At 43.3% G+C, this 20,109-nt stretch overlaps 1 protein-coding gene across 1 annotated transcript in view; it reads right to left on the bottom strand.

The window, feature by feature from the left end:
* The window catches only part of zcchc24 (zinc finger, CCHC domain containing 24), an 84,024-nt gene that overhangs the window by 7,914 nt on the left and 56,001 nt on the right, over nt 1-20,109 (bottom strand). Inside the window, exon 3 of the mRNA XM_080450134.1 lies at nt 5,749-5,913. Within this exon, the coding sequence (XP_080306260.1) occupies nt 5,749-5,913 (165 nt within the window). The remainder of the gene's footprint in view (nt 1-5,748; nt 5,914-20,109) is intronic.

Below are 20,109 nucleotides of genomic sequence, written 5' to 3' on the forward strand. Positions count from 1 at the left end.
GTTAAAGAGATCAAATGTATCTGGTGTGGGTGTTAGTTGGCAAGCACAGGATCACGTGATCAAATTTGAAATGTTATGTTATCATTTAGATGTATGGAAAGGGTGGTTGTGTGGTTGCAATGGTGCAATGGCGTTTTTCATTGATTTAATAAAGGTTTGGGGAACGCCCAGATGATCAGTCATTTGCTTGACATGTTGTCATCCAACAATGATGAACCACATGAACACTAGAGTCCCTGTTCTGGACATGTTGTAATAGGCGAACATTCGGCGACGTTCAACAATTATTAATGCAGTCTTTCAGACTTGATTTTAACAGAGAGAGATGTGATAATATCCCTAAATACAGACAAACATACTGTATGCACTGTATGCATTCTAGTTGATCAAATGTATCAAAAAATGCTTTGAAATGTAAGGGTGTTAGTTTTTATACATCTTCTGATCTACTTGTTAAAGGACCACTTCCTCACTAATGCTCATTATAATATGGTACCATTCTTGTGTGTCTCAGAGGAGGGCTGTGGACAGTTCAGAACCTCGCCTACCAGCGACAACAGGTACAACGAGTATTGCGTAACTGGCTGGGAATGCATTCCCAACTTCCATCGTTCATGGCGTCTATGAAACATATCTAATGATGTAAAACCTTAAAAAACTGAGTTGACACTGATGAGAAGAGAGTAAAAGAGAGTGAATAATATTTACCATTTTAATTGTAAAAACAATTATGTATTTCTAAAAAATATGAATTACAAATTTGGGTGTTATCAGGCTTCGTGTGAAATCCCATCGCTGAGGTTGGTTGTGGGATGATTCTGAAGACATTATTGAAGAGATACCACGAAGAGATCAAAAACTTGAGACTTGATTATTTCATTTTAATTCAAGTTGAATGTATGAATCTGGAGTTGGACACAGGCAAAAATGGGTGTGTTGGAGTCAGTTAGTCAATATTTAACATTTTGTAGCAGCTGCAAACAGTGGGCGTTGCTTTGCATTTTCATGTCGCTGGCTTCCGCGGAAAATGTATGGTTACATATAGCTTTGTATCTGCAAATGTGAACGCAGCATTATAATAGCAATATCAGTCTATCAAGTAGTCCGGAGGATTGCCACGCTCTACTCACAAAACTAACGACTAATGCCTGGTGCATATTCTTTAACATACGTACAGTACATAATAACAAAAGGCACATCACCACGTATACGTTTCAAAGCTTCTTCTAATGCAACACAGCAACAATCACAGAAACAAACGCTGACAAAGGCCAGAAGCGCGTTCTCTTTTTCTGTGAATGCTGCTGCCATGCATTAAAAGACACTTTGAAATTTATTTTGAGTGTGGATGGATGTTCCTTTTTTGTCTATGACATATTCTTTCTTTTTTAGTTTTTTCAACTGTTTGTTCTTTTTTTAATGGGAAGCAGCAGAGGCAAACTTTTATGACTACACAGAATCGGTCACTGCATCCATCAGTAAGTGCATTGATGACGTTTGACAGAGGATTTTCATCTCCACGCTAACTTCAACTCAACTCAACTGCAATTTTATTGTCACATCAGAGATTGACGGCTGTAAAAAAGTGAGTTAAATGATTTTACGCACAGGCTCCTGTCATTTAATGTAATTTCCGATCAGGCACTTTCCTGCAGACTAACAGGCCTTTTGTCGGCACTCACTCGCGCAACCCGAAGGCGGACAGAGAGAGAGAGGCAGTGCAGAGGCACGTTTATGTTACTGCACTGCCTATTTATCGCCTCAAATGTTTTCAGATACAAACGAGAGCGATTGTAATGCACCCTCCAGCCGCCACCCTGAATTAGATTCAGAACAGAGTATCAGCCCTGCAGTGTCTCCATAATGACAATCAGCTGCGTGTGGAGGAACATTGCAATGCATTCTCATTCTCAAGACGGCAAACGGGTGACGGCTTGGGACGGATTTGACCGTACGTCAAAGGGTTGACGTGTCGGGGGTACCCGCGACGGCACATGCTGACTGGAGGGGACGATGATTTACGATTATGTCCCTTTCGGGACATAACTCGAACGGCGCTGAGTCGGCTGAAGTGGACATTGCAACGTTTGTCACGGCGGTTCGCTCGGCAGTGCCTCTCGTGGCACAAGTCTGCTTGTGCCAAAAGCTTGTGCACGCCTTTGTAGTTTAACAGTTTATTTAGCGGAGCCGTCACCCTTTTACGTCTTAGGTTTGAGAACGGCATTTCCGCACTCCACGAATGTGGAAGCGACCGGGGCGGCGTGACGTGAAGGAGACCCTCGTCACGCGTTCAAACCATTTTGGTAACATTTGTCCCATGAAGTCACTATAGTACTATTTGGGAGTGAGATTATGTTGAACATTGATCTATAAATCACACAGGTGAATAAAATCATGATACATGATTATTGTGCAAGTGCTTGCTGATGTTATCACACATTATGTGTTTGATGGACAGGAAGTAATTAAGTTGGGACTTTTGACATAAAAAATACACATCAATTGTTTTGGGGTTGTTTTTGTAAAGCATCTGTTTATTATATTATGCATCTGAATTATATCTATTATGACCACATGCAGATATGCTCTAAACATTTCTCATTTCAGCTGGTCTTTAAACATGTAAACCCCAGCATCCGTATTGTGGGGAAAGCTTTCGCTGAAAATAATGTATGTATTTATCTAGTATTGAGCCCTGAGGGACTCCGGTTACCCTTAATGCCAGCATTAGGCCTGTCATAATTTCAATCTGTATTAAAAACTGCTGGAAATGAACTGAAATGTAATATTTCCATAATTAATTCATAAGCTCTAAGCTCACGTGTCATGATGCGTTGTGAGCTTGTAGCTATTTTATTTGCTATTTTGAAAGTACTAGACCTGTCCCCGTCGGGCACCGGCCTACTTGGGAACGATGCAAGTTGGGAACAATGAAAATAGGGAATGAAACTAATCAAATGGCAGGTGTGGGGAATTCGGCACGTGTGGGGAATTTGCCAAATCAGGCTAAGGCTGGGGTTGCCATGGCAATCAATTGGCTCATTTGGGCCACGGCCCAAATGAGCCAATCGGATAGGACAATCGCCTATCCGACCGGCTTGACGCCGGGAACTGCACTCCCTCGACTTGTGTCGAATTTGAAGTTGGTCGGTCAAACGGTTCTGGAGATACGTGGATTACAGACGTACGTACGTACGTACGTACATACATACGTACATAATAGAGATTCTGTGCATTTATTGTAAGATTGTGTGTGTGTGTGTGTGTGTGTGTGTGTGTGTGTGTGTGTGTGTGTGTGTGTGTGTGTGTGTGTGTGTGTGTGTGTGTGTGTGTGTGTGTGTGTGTGTGTGTGTGTGTGCGTGCGTGCGTGCGTGTGTGTGTGTGAGATTGGCAGTGGTGTGGCTGCACCTGGACTTCATTGGTAATCAGTCAGTCTGGGAGAAACTCCACTCCAGGCCTTTTAAGTCGTTGCCATCCTGTACTGAATGTGTTTGCTGTGTCTGTTTAAAGTGTGGATATGGGAAGCTTTTAGTCGGGGGTGCGCTGCCATTTATTTTATTCCCCATTTTCCCCCTGTTTTTGCTGCTAGTCAGGGAAACTACAGTTGTATTGACTTAGTGATCAGTGGTTCTAAAATGTTTTTTATTTCAAGGACACCCCACTTTGGTGTGCATAGTGCATCAGGGCCCCCATGAGTCAGAGTGTTACAAATGTGTAGGCTACCCTCTCGAAGTTACAAAATCTGTTTGTTTCAAATTCGGGTTACACACCCGTAAGGGTCTATGTAACTGCCATAATGGGTTGTAATTTGTTATATTTTTCATTTATCTATTGTAATATAATTTATTTGCCCTAAACTTGGGTTTACCATGTATTTGTTGCACCGGAAGGTGTAATTGTCTTGATCAAGCCGGAACAAGCGTGTTACACTGGTACACTTCCGCTCACTAAGGAGCGTATTGTTTGAGCGTGTGCGGGACGGAATAAGGTACTTGTCTTTGCTTTATAAATGTGTACATTTACCTTCCTATCATGTGTTTTCTTTATGTTGATTTGATGTATTTTGTTCCAGTTGTACGTTGCTGTTGTTGTCGACCATGGATTCCCACTCATTTCCTTTGGTTTATGTGCAGTCAGCGAGGTGTGTTTGTGTTTCAGTCACGTTTTCATTACATTCATGTTGTTTATACTTTAATGTTCCATTATTTATGTGCGTGTATTGTGTATGCTTTGTTTTGTACAGTTTTACGTTGTTGGAGTGCAATAAATCTACCAGTATGAAGAACAACCTGAGTCGTTTATGGGACCAAAGGCAGTGATAGTCTATTTGGTTCCTAACTATCACTGATTTAGCTGGAGACCCCCAGGAACCACCTCAAGGACCCCTGGTCCCCGAACTCAGATGACTTTGTTTCTTTCTGAGGTAGTGTGCTGTCTGGCTCCCTTCAGTTTTTGTAACCTGATTTAGTCCAGTGCTTCTGAAACTTTTTTCATGTCAAGCCCCCCCCCCCCCCCCCCAAATGAATAAGTATTAATAGAGTATAGATGCTAGGGTTTAAATGGTTAAAGAAAAAAAAGTTCCCATCACACAACGATATGGCGGCCCCCCTGTAGTAACTCTGAAGACCCCATAGGGGTCCCGGACCGCCTGTTGAAGACCCCTGCTGTACGTCATAGTTATGTCATAGATGACTGACGTCCCAGGCTGGCCACATTGGTGCCAGGCCATTCCCGCGTGGATCCCAAAGATCCACATGATTCCGTTTTTATTGTCACACTGTTGAGAAGGCTTTGGAGAACCAAGTGTTTCATTGCCTGCAATGTTGCCACAGCTGTACTCTTAAGTGCATGGGACACTTGAGCCTATTTTATCAAGGCATAAGATTGATAACACAAGTAGCCTATTTTTTTTATATACCAGTTACAATATTAAAGTAATGTTACTGAAGTGCTTTATTATCCAGTGATGGAGCCAAATATCTCTCGTTTTGATTTTCTCTTTATGTTTTAATGAGACGAGCTGGATCTCCCCCAATACCATAAGCAACCACACAAACCACTAATGTGACCACATTCCCCTCACAGGGTCTGGGCTCAACTCAATGTTGGCTGAAGGCTCTTTTTTTTCCTCCTTTTTCTTTACCATTTAAAAGTTTTAAAGTTGAAGACTACAGAAACCTCAGGTCTTCGAATGTTACAAACATTAACATGTGAATAGGTGTGCAACACTTTTTTCTTCTCTATAATGCATTACAATGATTTTATACTTATAATGCATTAGCATCTGCTTACAACACCGTATATCTACAGTTTTAGTACTCATACTGTATATATATTAAAGAAAAGTAATGACATTCCTGGAGGTGTATACGTAAATGTTTTGTGGTGTTCATATTTACTTTACAGTCCACCTATACTTTGGCTATTCAAAAAATAGCAGATATACAAACTCATAGCACATCACTTCGTGCCACGCTATGAGCTTGTAGATCTGCTATTTTGTTTTATCGTGAAAATGTGTGCAAGAGGACATTTTTTACTCAAATCTTTGCTTCTGGAGGTCCCTATTTTTGAGATCTTATGTCTTTAAAAAATTAAAAAGCTAAAAAAGATATACAAGATATACAAGATATACATCATAAAAGATAAGAGATGGGGGTCCGCAAAATACATATCAATTTGGGGGTCCTTGACATGAAAAGGTTTGAGAACCACTACTACTTGTGCATACACAATAGAATCCAGTACCTGCTTGTGCGGGTACACGTTGATGTGGCACTTGATACATTCTTGCCCCATGTTGGCCCAGGAGTTTCCACTCATCCACTTCCTCTTGCACTTGGGGCACTTGTACTCGCCAAAGCATCTCTTCTTCCCTTGGTACGGAGTCAGCCCTTCTCCTTTGGGCCGGGCCTGTGAACAACAACAAACACATTCCTTGAGAGCATGATCAGCGGTTCCCAACTAACCTTTTCTGGATCAGGGCCCACAAAGCGTTCGCGGCCCACCCATCTGACCACTTAACATGGATGACCCACATGGCCTTTGAGACCACAGGCTTTCTCAGTCAGTGAGTCAGTTCACACCTCTTTGGTCTTGGTGGGTGAACTACGGAGCAGCGCTGCACCTTATAGACTCTTTGTCTTGTTGGTTAATATAGTGAATTCTGCTGCTAATAGCTGTTGATCACGAAGCAATGACTGGCCTTGAGTATATTATACTCAAGGCCAGTCAGTGTTTCCCAAACAGTGGGTCAGCAGCACCCATTTTTGGGTCGTAGACCCATCTGAATGGGTAAATATCCCTCTTTTTTAAGTTTCTTAGATTTAAAAAAAAAAAAAAAAAAATGAGTTTTTTCAAAGAATTACAGAAATGTTCTCAATTTCAAAATAACTATAACTTAATATTTTTTTCTTTTTTAATAGTGAAAATAGCCGATCTACAAGTTCACAACCCGTCGCTTGACAAGTTGTGAACGTAGATTGCCTATTTACACTCCTTAAAATATGGCTTCATACTGTAATTGTGTACGTTTGCGTCAGACACCAATTTTTTTTTTTGGTTTCGAACTGAAAAGTCTGGGAACAGTCTGCTCAAGACCGTGATGTATTGTAGTACATCAAGGCTACCGGTGTTTTAGGTAGCTGTGATATCATCGCCTCGTGTGTTATCGCCTCATTTTTATACTCTCTTCACCAGATATTCTTTCAGCGTGGTGAAAGAAAACACAGATGATAATGGACGGTGGGTTTTTGACAGGGCGTTGTGTGCTGTAGAACTTTGGTCATGCCAAGTATACATCCAGTTTCATCATCACGGGCCACTCCCTGGTCCTACATGCCATTCAGGACAATATATATACACAATATAGCGTTGCGTCATTGACATTTACTTCCATTACAGCTGTGTGAAATTATTCCTGTGATTCTCAGGAGGGAGATGATTACAAGCCAGTCAGTCAGCCATGAAAAAGCACTCTCACAAGAGGAGCGTGTTATTGGGAGGGGCCGCATCACATCACTGACTTCATGCTGGCAGCTGCATGCAGGCCAATCTAACAGCAAAACGTTACTGTCGGGCAGAAACCTCTTAACTCCATATTCTAACTTTGTGTGTTTTTTTGTAAATTGATGCCCTACTTGATCATACTACAGCGTCACACAAAAGTAGCAGATCCACAAGCTTGTAGATCTACTACTTTTGATACTTTTGAATTTGAATCCTGAAAAGTAACAGTTTTGGACATATGAGGTTTCCACCCGACAGAGACGAAAAGGCAGAACACACACATTTTATATCAATATAGGTTTAAAGTGCCAGCCTAGTCGCTTCATTTGGGTTTGTTTTCATAGACCTGGCTGCTTATTTCTTCCACAAAATCTGGCAACGGTGCCTCTGAGTCTTAAATGTCGCCCGTCGAAATAAAACTTCACGCGGCATCAACAACACGTCCTCTGTGACAGATGACGTAGCGGATATTTGTATTATTCGAGCGAGGAGATAAATGAAGTGGGGAGCAGCAGAGAATGTTCTATTTCATATAAAAAGTATTCATGTTCTGGTGGCAGCTCTCCAATGGGCTGGGGGGAACGCACACACCCCTCCCCAAATGAAAGCACATCTGCCCCATTCCCCATTTCCCTGCAGGACAGGCGATTGTTTTCCTAATCGCCTTAACATCGGCTACACATTTTTAGGGTGGAGGTAAGGGGCCACAGCTTAGGATAGGAGGGAGGGGGTACAATGTGTACCCCTGGCCTTTTCTGACTCGAGCCCATCGAGTCAGAAAACAGCGAGTCAAACACGCTTGCTTGCGTGCGTGTACGTCTATTACTATATTTGTGAGGGCCAAGTGTCTCCACAAGTATAGTACAATTTGAGAAATAGACATTGTGAGGACAATTTTCCTGGTCCTTTACGAGATAAAATATTTGGGGAGTTATATGTTTACAATTAGGAAAAGGTTTGGGTTGGGGTTAGAATTAGGATTAGTCATTTATTATTCAAATATTTGTATTGAATTTTCAAGACACATACACATAACAACATATAACAAACTACAAGACACCACAGACACTAGTGCACAATATCAAATGAAACAAATACTCATATCAACCAGTAATTAATTGACTGAAAATTTTAGTACAATATATTTTAGTACAATATATTTTCATGAGAAACGGTATTAATACCACAAAAATTACAGTCAATAAGAGAGAAGAAAAAGGAAAGAAAGAAAAATCAGTAAAACAGCAAAATCAAATAACTGGGAAGAAAGGGGGAAGGGAAGGATTAGTCATTTAGAGGGGGTTGGTTTAGGGGTTGGGGTTAGAGTTATGCCTGATTTATACTTAGCTTACTGTATACTTAGCAAAATGGCCCATCTGCAAGGGTCACAACGCGTCACGCTGCGATGCGTTTTGAGCTTGTAGATCAGCTATTTTTGGCTTACGGGGTTACCGTTATAGATGGCCAAAAATGGCACAATGGTTCCTAATATTTTGGACGTCCTCACAAGTATAGTAATACAAACATGTATCTGTGTGTGTGTGTGTGTGTGTGTGCGCGTGCGTGCGCGTGCGTGCGTGCGTGCGTGCGTGCGTGCGTGCGTGCGTGCGTGCGTGCGTGCGTGCGTGCGTGCGTGCGTGCGTGCGTGCGTGCGTGCGTGCGTGCGTGCGTGCGTGCGTGCGTGCGTGCGTGTGAGAGAGAGAGAGAGAGTAATACAAACTTAAATCAGCAGCATCTGGCGCTCTCCAAACGCACGCCAGCACTTTGCCTCAGCGGCAGTGAACCCACACTAACTAGGATGGGCTGCGACCCAGCCGCCCCGGCACCTCGACAGCCATGACCTCAACCCCCACCGTCACTATTAGCCCCTCCCACCGCGCATGCAGGCTGGAAACTCTGACATCGGCCGCAGCACGCCATTCCGTACGCACCGAAGGGCTCCTTTGACGCAACCGATAGACAATACCATGACAACGTTTTGTATGGACGCCGGCCCACAGATGATCTAGCAGTGTGTCCCCCAGCATGACACCATTACTGTTGTTGGGAACCAAGCAACATTTTTCTCATTTTCCTTTTTTTCATTGACTACGCCAGTGTTGTAACATACTTGTCGACCTTACTTGGCGCGCTGATGCACTATCTGTTTCTCTCCTCTGACTGTTGTGTTTATACGATGGACGTTGCAGCTGCTGACACTGTTGTTGTGTATATATACACTGTTCATAGTTGTGCTGCATATGCGTTGATTCATTCTCCTCTTATTATATTAGTAGTATAGCGTTTAAAGGGATATTTCACAGTTTTTAAGTTGCTTGATTCAGTATTTAGATATTTGATATTCATTTTATCAGACACGCCCCCTTCCTATACAAACCCATTTTAACTTCAACTTTCATTTTAACCATGTTAGATTCATTAAAAACACGTCCTTGGTTCTAGTGATATTGTCCTACTAATACGTGAGGGGGCCGTGTTTTTCCAATTACTTTTTTCATTTATTCTATTTTATAATAAAAACGTATAACAAATAAATGAAAAAAAAACACGGCCTCCACACATACCAGAACCAAGGATGGGTGTTTTCAGAATCCAACATGGTTAAACATGTCTAAATACTGAATCAAGCAACTTAAAAACTGTCTGGGGTGCTCATAAAAGCCTGAGTAGATATGTTAAATCCCTTTAATTACTATTATTACTTAATATGCTGCTGCAATGTCCATAAGTTTTACTCTTATGTGCTTGTACACAAGATGTAACAGTAAAGAACAACCCGAGCCTTGTCGATATAACCATTACATTGGCATTAACTGTTTTTATGTGATAAAAAACAAAAAACAACAACATGGTGAGTAATGATTTCTCACCACCGGTTCAAAGGTGAGAATTCTCCTGCTGAAGCAAAATGTCCATTTCCATAACCTCCATTCCTCTTCAACTCCACACTGTTCTCTCGATCTGGCTTTGGCCATATAAGATGTACTGTACATCATGTTCTACTCAAAACCTGGCTGAGTGCATTCTCGTCAAACAAGTCCCCTTTACAACAACCAAGACACAGCGGCTTAACCACTTAAACCCCATATGGTTGAGCGGAGTCCCTCAGGGCTCTATGCTAGTGTATTTTCTGTTTTCCGTTATCTGTTATTGTGGGGAGGGCTTTTGCTGAAAATAGCCGATCGACAAGCTCACAACGCGTTGCGCTGCAACGCGTTGTGAGCTTGTCGATCTGCTATTTCCAGCGAAGGCTTTCTCCACAATATATGGACGCTGGAGTTTAAGTGGTTAAAGTCCCTGTCCACATGTTCCATGGTGTGGTTTAAATCCTCAGAACAACCATTTCTGTTCAATTCATTATTTTCCTCCCCCACAAGAAAAACATCCCTGTATGATTTTTTTACACTACAGTATTTTTTCTTTGCCATCCTTTAGTATTCCATATTATTTGTAAAAATAAAAAAATATTTAGAGTAGCCATTAAAAAAAAAAAATACGTTATTCTCCCATTGTGCCAATTAATTCCTCTCCGCACATGTCTGTGTTGCCGCTGTGCTGTTGGCTCACCCGCCAGTGAGGAGCCCCCACCGGGAGGATGTCGTACCTCCATCCCCCCCACTGACAGGTGCCGCCCCAGCCCGTAGATCATTGATTCTCAAAGTGGGGTCCGGGGGGGCCGGGGGTCCCCAGCTCAATTTGTTAATATAGCGTCACAACAATTTTAACCACTTTAACCTTATCTTATACTTTGGCTATTAAAAATAGCAGATATACTGTACAAGCTCATAGCACGTCACTTCTATGAGCTTGTAGATCTGATATTAATGAAAAATCGTGAAACTTTTTAAGCAAACATTGTGTGATCAAATCTTTGCTTCTGGAGGTCCCTGGCACAACATATTTTTGAGATTGTATGTCTTAAAAAAATTATAGATGATACGTTTTGTATATTATATGAACCAATTGGACCCCGGCATCCATATTCGTGCTGCGACGCTTTGTGAGCTTGTAGTTCTGCTATTTTTGGCGACGACAGTTGGTATAGACAGAAAAACGCAATCCAAGTACAGAAACAACTCGGGGTTTACTAAGTCTAGAGGGTTTAAGTGGTTAACAACCTGTATTATAGACAATATGTACACGTATATGAGTTTGAACTTGTAAGATGTGTTATCAGTTCGGTTTCCAATGAGGGACAATTCTGTATTTCAAGGGACGGTTAGCAACGCTAGATGTGGGGTTACATGGGGAATCTTGTTTTGTTTCACACAACGTCCCTGCAAAATTCCTCACTCACTCGAGTTGCTTGCCCTGTGTCATCACCTGTTTTCAGTTTAGTTGCAAAAGCAAATTGCGTGCTTTGGCGATAATGCAGAGTGCAAGAAACTAACAGGATTTTCACAGGTAAGCTTCGAATGATGTATTAACTAAACAAAATAAGATGGGGGGGGTCTTTTACTCTAGTGAAGGCTGCGAGTCGAAGTCTGTCCAATAGAAATTACTCAATAAATTACAACGCAATATTCTATTAGCCACGTAAGGAGCAGTTGTGAGCTTGCAGACTCGCTATTTTCGAAAACGTTTGAAGATTTTTTTGGATTAATGATTTAATACTCCAATTCTGCGTGTCGGAGCAAATTGTGAGGATGAACGGAGCCCGCGGCCAGAATCTCTTTGAACTTTCAGTGAAGGGAGGGGGGGGGTGATAATGTTACTACCACCCGAACACAGTGGGAGGTGAATGTGCGAGGCCATTGCAACATGCTGCTGCCCTGAGATGGCGAGAGGGGATTTTAGATTCCCCAAGTCATAAACTTTATAGGCACACTGTTGGCATTGCACATTCCAGCCGGCGGCCTTCTCAAAACACATGGGAATAAATGAATGAGTGAATGAATGAATGTCACAATAACATCTTGTCTCATCGTGCCACCCATGCCACTTTTGGCAGAGAGCAGAGTAGGGCCGGGGCGATATGACTTTGAATCAATATCATGATCATTTCAAACTTTTGCCTCGATTACGATTAATGAAAGATAATTTATTTATTGTGAAAATAGCTGATCTACAAGCTGACACCGCGCTGTGATGCAACGCGTTGTGAGCTTGTAGATCAGCTATTTTCACTAGTTTTTGCAGGCCACCATTGTACAACAAAGTATGATACAGGGCTTAAGTGGTTCATCACAATAGATTCAGTCGATCCTATATTCACTCTGTCACTCTGACTCAGACATAACCATAAACAAACCCGATACATACAAATATAGGCAGGACCACAGCCATGTCACTCTGATTCAGACATAACCATAAACAAACCCGATACGCTCATATATAGGCAGGACCAGGGCCATGTCACTCTGACTCAGACATAACCATAAACAAATCCGATACACACAAATATAGGCAGGACCAGGGCCATGTCATTCTGACTCAGACATAACCATAAACAAACCCGATACGCCCATATATGGGCATGCCAATATATGGACATATACTGATGACATCAGGGATCTCCATATGGGCATAAAAGGGACAAGGACTGACAGATACAGAGATCTCCATATCATATGGGCATTATAAGGGACACAGGTAGGCAGACAGAAACAGACATCTCCATATATGGGCACAAAAGGGACACAGACAGGGTACAACGTCTACTCTGACAAAACCCCCGACACTATGACTGAGACATATCAGTCAGATTGGCGGTGCAACGTATAGTGTAGCGGCCCGAACTATAGACAAACCTCTAGTTATAAAAAAATCGATTAGAACTTTTTTGTGTTGGTTTGTTGATGTATAAGAATCAAAATAATAATTAATACAAACCTTACTTCTCAATTATTCAATTAACCTATATGACAAGATTAAGTCTCTATCTATATTGGGTCTAAATGTCAGTTTCAATATATTTTCGGTTAATTGCTCAGCCCTTGAGTCTGCTCATGGACTCTGCATGGTCCATGCAGGTTCCAGCAGTCAAGGCAGACTGAAGGCACATTTATGCTCCGCCGTAGGACGGTGTCGCACACCGGAAACAACCGACTTACAAGCTCACACCGTGGCGCGTTGTGAGCTTGTAGGTCGGTTGTTTAGGCCGCGCGAAACCGCTTTGTGACGAACGCAGCGCAAATTCGCCACGACGATGCGAAAGCTGCAACGTTTTCACACAATGCAAACCTCTTTTCAGTTGCTCGTTTGCGTAAAAGGATGGAAACAAATCAAAAGCCACAACACTGTAAACACCGGGATGACTGCAAGTAAATGTTTTATTTAGGCCTGATTTCCGAGAAAAACTTGTGGCCCTCGAGGGCAACCAAGAGAAGGATGATGATGCGTTACGTTTGCAAGCCATTCACAATGCCGGCGGGAAATCAGCACTTTAATGGGACTGTGGCACCACAGACACACAGCGCTTTGGGGCAGTTCTGAAAGAAGATGTTTTTTACTTAAGTACAGTACTATTGTATTATTATTTGTATTATCGTCGCTGTCGGGCAGAAACCTCTTATCCATTTAGGTAAGCTTGTTCCCCACAATACGGATGCTGGGGTTCGAGTGGTTAACCCCCCTTATAAACCCCGTTTTAAGGGGTTCACACCAAGCACTACAGCTACAACGATATCGTTCACCATTGTCTTGGTTGTACTTGTGGTGTGACGCTGCCATTCACTTGAGGACCACTAGGACCCTTTTTTATAACTACATCTTTGTAGACATCGTTATAGTTGTTTAGTGCTTGGTGTGAACTGTGAACTGCCCTTTATACTATTCGAAAATAAATAGCTGATCTACAAGCTCACAACGCGTTGCATCGCGATATGTTGTGAGCCACAAATGTGGAAAATGTTTTGTAATTTCACTTCGGTGCATTATATTATATTTTGATGCCAGTACTTTTGAACTTTTAGTAAAGTAATTTTTTAATCCAGGACTTTTACTTCTAACAGAGCATTTCTACACTGTGGTATTGCTACGCCTACTTCTTCTTACACCACTTGTGAAAGAAAGGCTACATGGACATTATTATCACAAGCAGAAGATTATTCCGGTGCGCTCTGTGGAGTGGAAAACAAAGCAGTGGAAAGAGCTCGCGGAACTGGTCGATGGATGGCGGCGCTCGTGTCGGGAGGCGGGCGGCGAGCGGTGTTTGCCGTGTGTCACCCTCGATAGCGGCGGCTGGAGCAAGAGTCAATGTTTGTCTACCCACCCCCCCCCCCCACTGTAGAGATAAGGGTCAGCAGAGAGCATGTTTGGAGGGGGATGGGGGGGCTGCTGAAGCACAAACCACAGCCAATTGACCACATCCTCATCCTCAAGACTGCAGGCACAGAGCTGTGACTCATCACACACACACACACACACACACACACACACACACACACACACACACACACACACACACACACACACACACACACACACACACACACACACACACACACACGTTTGTATTACTATACTTGTGAGGACACCACCACTTATATTTTAGGAATGTCTTTTCTTTTGCCATTTCAACCCTGATCCTAAAAATGGAAAATAGCTGATCAGTGATTTTCAGTGCACGACATGGGCGCACACACAGTTGTGTATAAACACAGGCGCACAACTAAGTATCCCAAACCCCTAAACCTAACCTCTAAATACCTCCAACATCCCCAACCTGAATCTTTCCCTAATTGTAAGCCTTACTCCCCCACATGTTTCATTAAGCATAAAACAACCATTTCTGAGCGGACCGCAGGAAAATTGTCCTGAAAATGGTCTCAAATTCTGTAGGCCTACTTGTGGGGTCATTTGGACCTCACAAGTATACATACATGTACACACAGACTGCACACGCACACACACACACACACACACACACACACACACAAGCGCGTACGTGCGCGAGTGCACACACACTCACACGTCACACACTCAAAGCGGCGGGTCAGTGCATATTCTCAAAGAACACCCAGTGCACACACATGCAGGAGTACAAACACATTGGCCCAGTGCACACACAGCTCCAACTCTCTCTGTGTGTCTCTCTCTCTCTCTCTCTCTCTCTCTCTCTCTCTCTCTCTCTCTCTCTCTCTCTCTCTCTCTCTCTCTCTCTCTCTCTCCACAACACACATATGGATAAATGTGCACACATGCACACACACACACACACACACACACACACACACACACACACACACACACACACACACACACACACACACACACACACACACACACACACACACACACACAAATACTGTATGTAAATGCATACACAATAAATTCCATAGCCACTGGGTTTTTATGCGGCCCCGGAGACCAAGCCGGAAAGTGTCTCAACGCAACGTTTTCCTGCACAAGACTCCTCCCACTTCCACGTCCACATGTAGACACCAGGACATGTCTCCATGTCCTCCATGTAGACACAAGGACAGCTTGCATTCAGCAGCCTGGACATCACATGATAAATGAGCTCACATATTTGTCGGGCAGAAACCTCAAATCTCCAATTTGGTTTTTTTCCCCTCCATAAATGAAAGCCCTACTTCATCATACAACACCAGCTCAGTGACCTTGTGGTTAGAGTGTTCGCCCTGAGATTGGGAGGTTGGGGTTCGATTCCTTGGCCGGGTTGTATACCAAAGACTATAACAATGAGACCCAATGCCTCCCTGCTTGGCACTCAACATCAAGGGTTTCGGTCTGTGCGACATACATTACTAGCGTCATGTCCAGGGGGTGTACCTGTACAACATGTGACATATACTAGATGTATTTGTACATCAAGCTGCCTCACGCTACAGTAACAGTACATAGGCTCTTGCCCTATTATATGGGCTACACGGCTCGGCACAGTGTACCTACTTGCTCATCATGCTGCAGTGTCACACTAAAGTAGCAACTAATGGTAGATGATGATCTACAAGGGCCGCGTCGCTCACATGCGATGCGTTGAACCTCAGCATCCACATTCTGCGGGAGAACATTAGCGTGTAGACCAGGGGTCTTCAACAGGGGCTCCGGGACCCCTGTCATCAGTATATGCCCAATTGCCCATATATGGGCATGCTGATATAACTATTCATAGGGGTGGGCAATATGGCAAAAATATCATATGACTGAATTCGATAGGTAACCAAATATGGTGTAACTGGGACGCAGTTCCGCCATGTGATCATCTATAGCCAATCATAGAACTGGACAAACATCGCTACAACGGGGGCGTGGAAATAAGCCAATTGTATATATCTATATGTTGTGGGGGAGAGAGGGGGGGGTCCCTGCTTCATCTCTCTCTCAGCTGAGGGGCCCTAGGCCTGAAAAACGTTGCAAACCCCTGGTGTAGACCAAAAAAAATCCATCCATTTAAATAAGTAAGTGAGAGAGACAGACAAGAGAGCAGAAATGAATGAGCTATAAGCCCAACAGAGGAAGCGTCATTAAGAGATGGATGGAATGAGAGCTGCTGGACGTGAAGCAACACTCTCCAGCTGGGACCCCCCCCCCCCCAGGACAGGACAGGCCAGCCAGGCTACGCTACGGGGGTCTCTGGGACCTGCTTCACCAGTATAGGGTTGGGATCCGTAACCGGTGGAACCGAAGGAACCGGATCCAACATTGAGGAAACCGGAATCGGTTCCATCACATTTGGAACGGTTTCCGGGACACTGTCAGAGAGCTGTTTATGTGGACTTCACGTCTGCTGTACAATTACAATACCGGTGGTTCTCAAACCTTTTGCCAGACCCAGAGGGTCGGCCTACATGAGGCTTTGTCCCTATTTCGTCCATATATGGGGATAAATGTCTGTCCATCTTTTGTCCCCCTTTCATCCATACATGGGCACATAGACACAGGCTGACACGTCATGTGAAGTCCGGCTTAGCCGTGACGTAGTGCTCTGATCTTATAAAGTACTTATTCTGGGTCTGGCAGAACCAGGTCTCCTGGTCTTGTTCAATTTCAAGGACCAGCATAACTCTGAGAGTGTACAAATGGAACCAAATGGACCCTTATGGGTCCATTTGGACACTCTCAGAGTTACAGACCTGTTAGGGTCCATTTGGAACCCCCTATAGGAATCGTTAAAGAGGACCGTTAAGGAATCGGACCGTTGAGGGGAAATCGTTAAGGAACCGGAATCGTTAAAATCCTAAAGGACCCAAACCCAACTCACCAGGAGTGTGTGTGTGTGTGTGTGTGTGTGTGTGTGTGTGTGTGTGTGTGTGTGTGTGTGTGTGTGTGTGTGTGTGTGTGTGTGTGTGTGTGTGTGTGTGTATGTGTGTGTGTGCGCGTGTGTGTGCGCGTGTGTGTGTGTGTGCGTGTGTGTGTGTGTGTGTGTGTGTGTGTGTGTGTGTGTGTGTGTGTGTGTGTGTGTGACACCTTGCGAGATTGTAGATCGGCTATTTTCTGTGCAAGACACCGACGCGCAACTTAAGTGTAAATCCGGCATGACTCCAACCCCCTTACCCCCCTAAACCTAACCTCTGATTAATGCCTAGAATCCTGAACCCCAACCTGAATCTTTTCCTAAATTGTAACCATAAAAAAAGACCATTTGTCTTGTGAGGACCAGGGGAAATTGTCCACCCACCACCCAACGTCTTATTTATCAAATTCTACTATACTTGTGGGGACATTTGGCCCCTCACAAGCGTAGTAATACGAGTACCACACACACACGCGCACACACGCACACACACACGCACACACACACACGCACACACACGCACACACACACACACACACACACACACGCACACACACACACGCACGCACGCACACACACACACACACACACACACACACACACACACACACACACACACACACACACACACACACACACACACACACACACACACACACACACACACACACACACGAAGGAAAAGTGGACAAATACCACAGGCCTACAGTCATCAGAGCCAGCTGGGGAGAGACCCTCCAATCAGACCCTCCCGGTCCAAGGTGGGGGGGATGGGGGTGGGGGGGGGATGTAAATCCAAAGCAGATGGCCTCCATAGGGGCAGAACACAAGAGGAACACTGAGGAGGACCGTCGTAAAAAAGAAAAGAAATCACTGCTCTGCTTTCAATTAAGATGTGCGTTTCAGCCGTGCTGGTAAAGTAACTAAGTACATTTACTCAAGTAGCGGTGCTTATACTGTAAGTACAATTTGAAGGTATGTGTACTTGAGTATATATGTCCATGTTTTCAATGCTTTTATTATTTCGTCGCTGTCGGGCAGAAACCTCTTCATCTCCATATTCTATGGAGCATTACTCAAAAGCATCAAAACTAGCAGATCTGCAAGCTCGCAACGTGGAGCGAAGCTTTTAACTTGTAGATCTGCTACTTTTATCTTCACAGTAAAAGTTTTGGACATGGGTTTGCACCCGACAGAGACAATATACTTCTACTCCAGTACCTACGAAGGGCAAATATTGTACTTTTTACTCCATTATTATTAATACAAAATAATCTTTAGCTACTTAAGCCCCATTTAATACTTTGTGGTGAGCTTGCCTTGTACAACAAATGTTTTCGAAAGATTCTGACACATTTTTACCACTTCAAGTGTAATGGGACATTCGGCATTAATTCAATCAGAAACACTCTCGTCTTAGTAGATTAAGAACACCATTTATTGCCACAAATGGAATACAGTTAAGCTTGGCGTTAAAGCTCCGCTTTGGGAGAATATTCACTGAATTTTGTCGAAGCAGCCTGCTAAGCATATATTCAGAGAATGCATAAGCAAATCCCCATAGGGATACAATGTGAACAATAAGCAGTATATTGACATATAGATGATTTAGCAGATATACATGATAATCACCAGTATTGTAGCTTATGCAGACTTAAAACAAGCAGATATACATGATAATCACAAGTATTTGAGCCTATGCCAGACTATAATCAAAAAGGTGGAGGCTGGGGTGGAGGAGGCAGCTTAGTAAAGTGGTCAGGCAGCAAGACCAGGAGAGACCTAGAGAATTCGAACCGTATTTAAAGGAACCTTGTTGCTAATGTGTGAGCTGTGATTGGAGTATGAGTGAGTGACGTAATGACCATCTGACTGTGAATGGGGAATAGAAAGCTGATGTTCACATCAGCTTTGGCGTGCACGACTTCCGTGTCCTGCATGAACTAACGCTATGCTTCATGTGTAGTCAATCACAAAGCAGATTCTGAATACAGGCCTTTAACTCGTACCAGAGTATTTATATTGTGGTATATCACTACTTTGCTTACTCAAGTAAAAGTATCTGAGTACTTTGAGAGAGAGAGAGAGAGCGAGAGAGAGAGAGAGAGAGAGAGAGAGAGAGAGAGAGAGAGAGAGAGAGAGAGAGAGAGAGAGAGAGAGTGGGGGGTTGGAGGACTGTAGCTATGGCCACAACTGCAACGCATTGGACTCATTATCATGAGAAGGAATGTGGAGACATTTCTGTCCTTGTGTTTAGTTTAGTTTTTTTGGAGGGGGGGTAGATTTTAACCACAAGGACCCACGAGCATCCTTATTCTAGGATTAACATTTGGCGAAAATAACAGATCTAAAGTCTATAGATCGGCAATTTTCAGCAAAAAGATTTGGTGTAGAGGGGGGGGGGGAGAGGACCAAGTATAGATCCCTGGGGGACCCCGGTGAGCGATGTATATGCTGTAGGGGTTTACTGTAAGTGGTTAAAGGTACATGCGTTGGGTTGTTAAAGCACAATGAGATTTTCTTCCCTGTTATTAGCAACACGATGCATGCAGGCTTTCTGCAGATAAACGGTTCATTTGCGATGATTCTTATGGTACCATCGTGGTCTAGGGCAGTGGTTCTCAACCTTTTTCATGTCAAGGACTCCCAAATTGATATGTATTTGGCCGCGGACTCCCATCTGCAAAGGTTTTGTACCAGGGACCCCCATAGAGAAGTAAAAAAACAATTTCAAAACATTTCAAAAATAGCAGATATACAAGCTCGCTGTGAGCTTGTAGATCTTCAATTTTCGGGAACCACGGTTCTAAACCTGTGGTTCTGTTTTCTGAAAAACTTATGTTGCTATATGTATATAGCTAAAATCTAAAATGCTTTCCCGGTTTTGATGGGTTAACAAA

This window comes from Gymnoscopelus braueri (genome assembly GCF_963280865.1).
Source record: "Gymnoscopelus braueri genome assembly, chromosome: 14".
In the NCBI taxonomy this organism is placed as follows: domain Eukaryota; kingdom Metazoa; phylum Chordata; class Actinopteri; order Myctophiformes; family Myctophidae; genus Gymnoscopelus; species Gymnoscopelus braueri.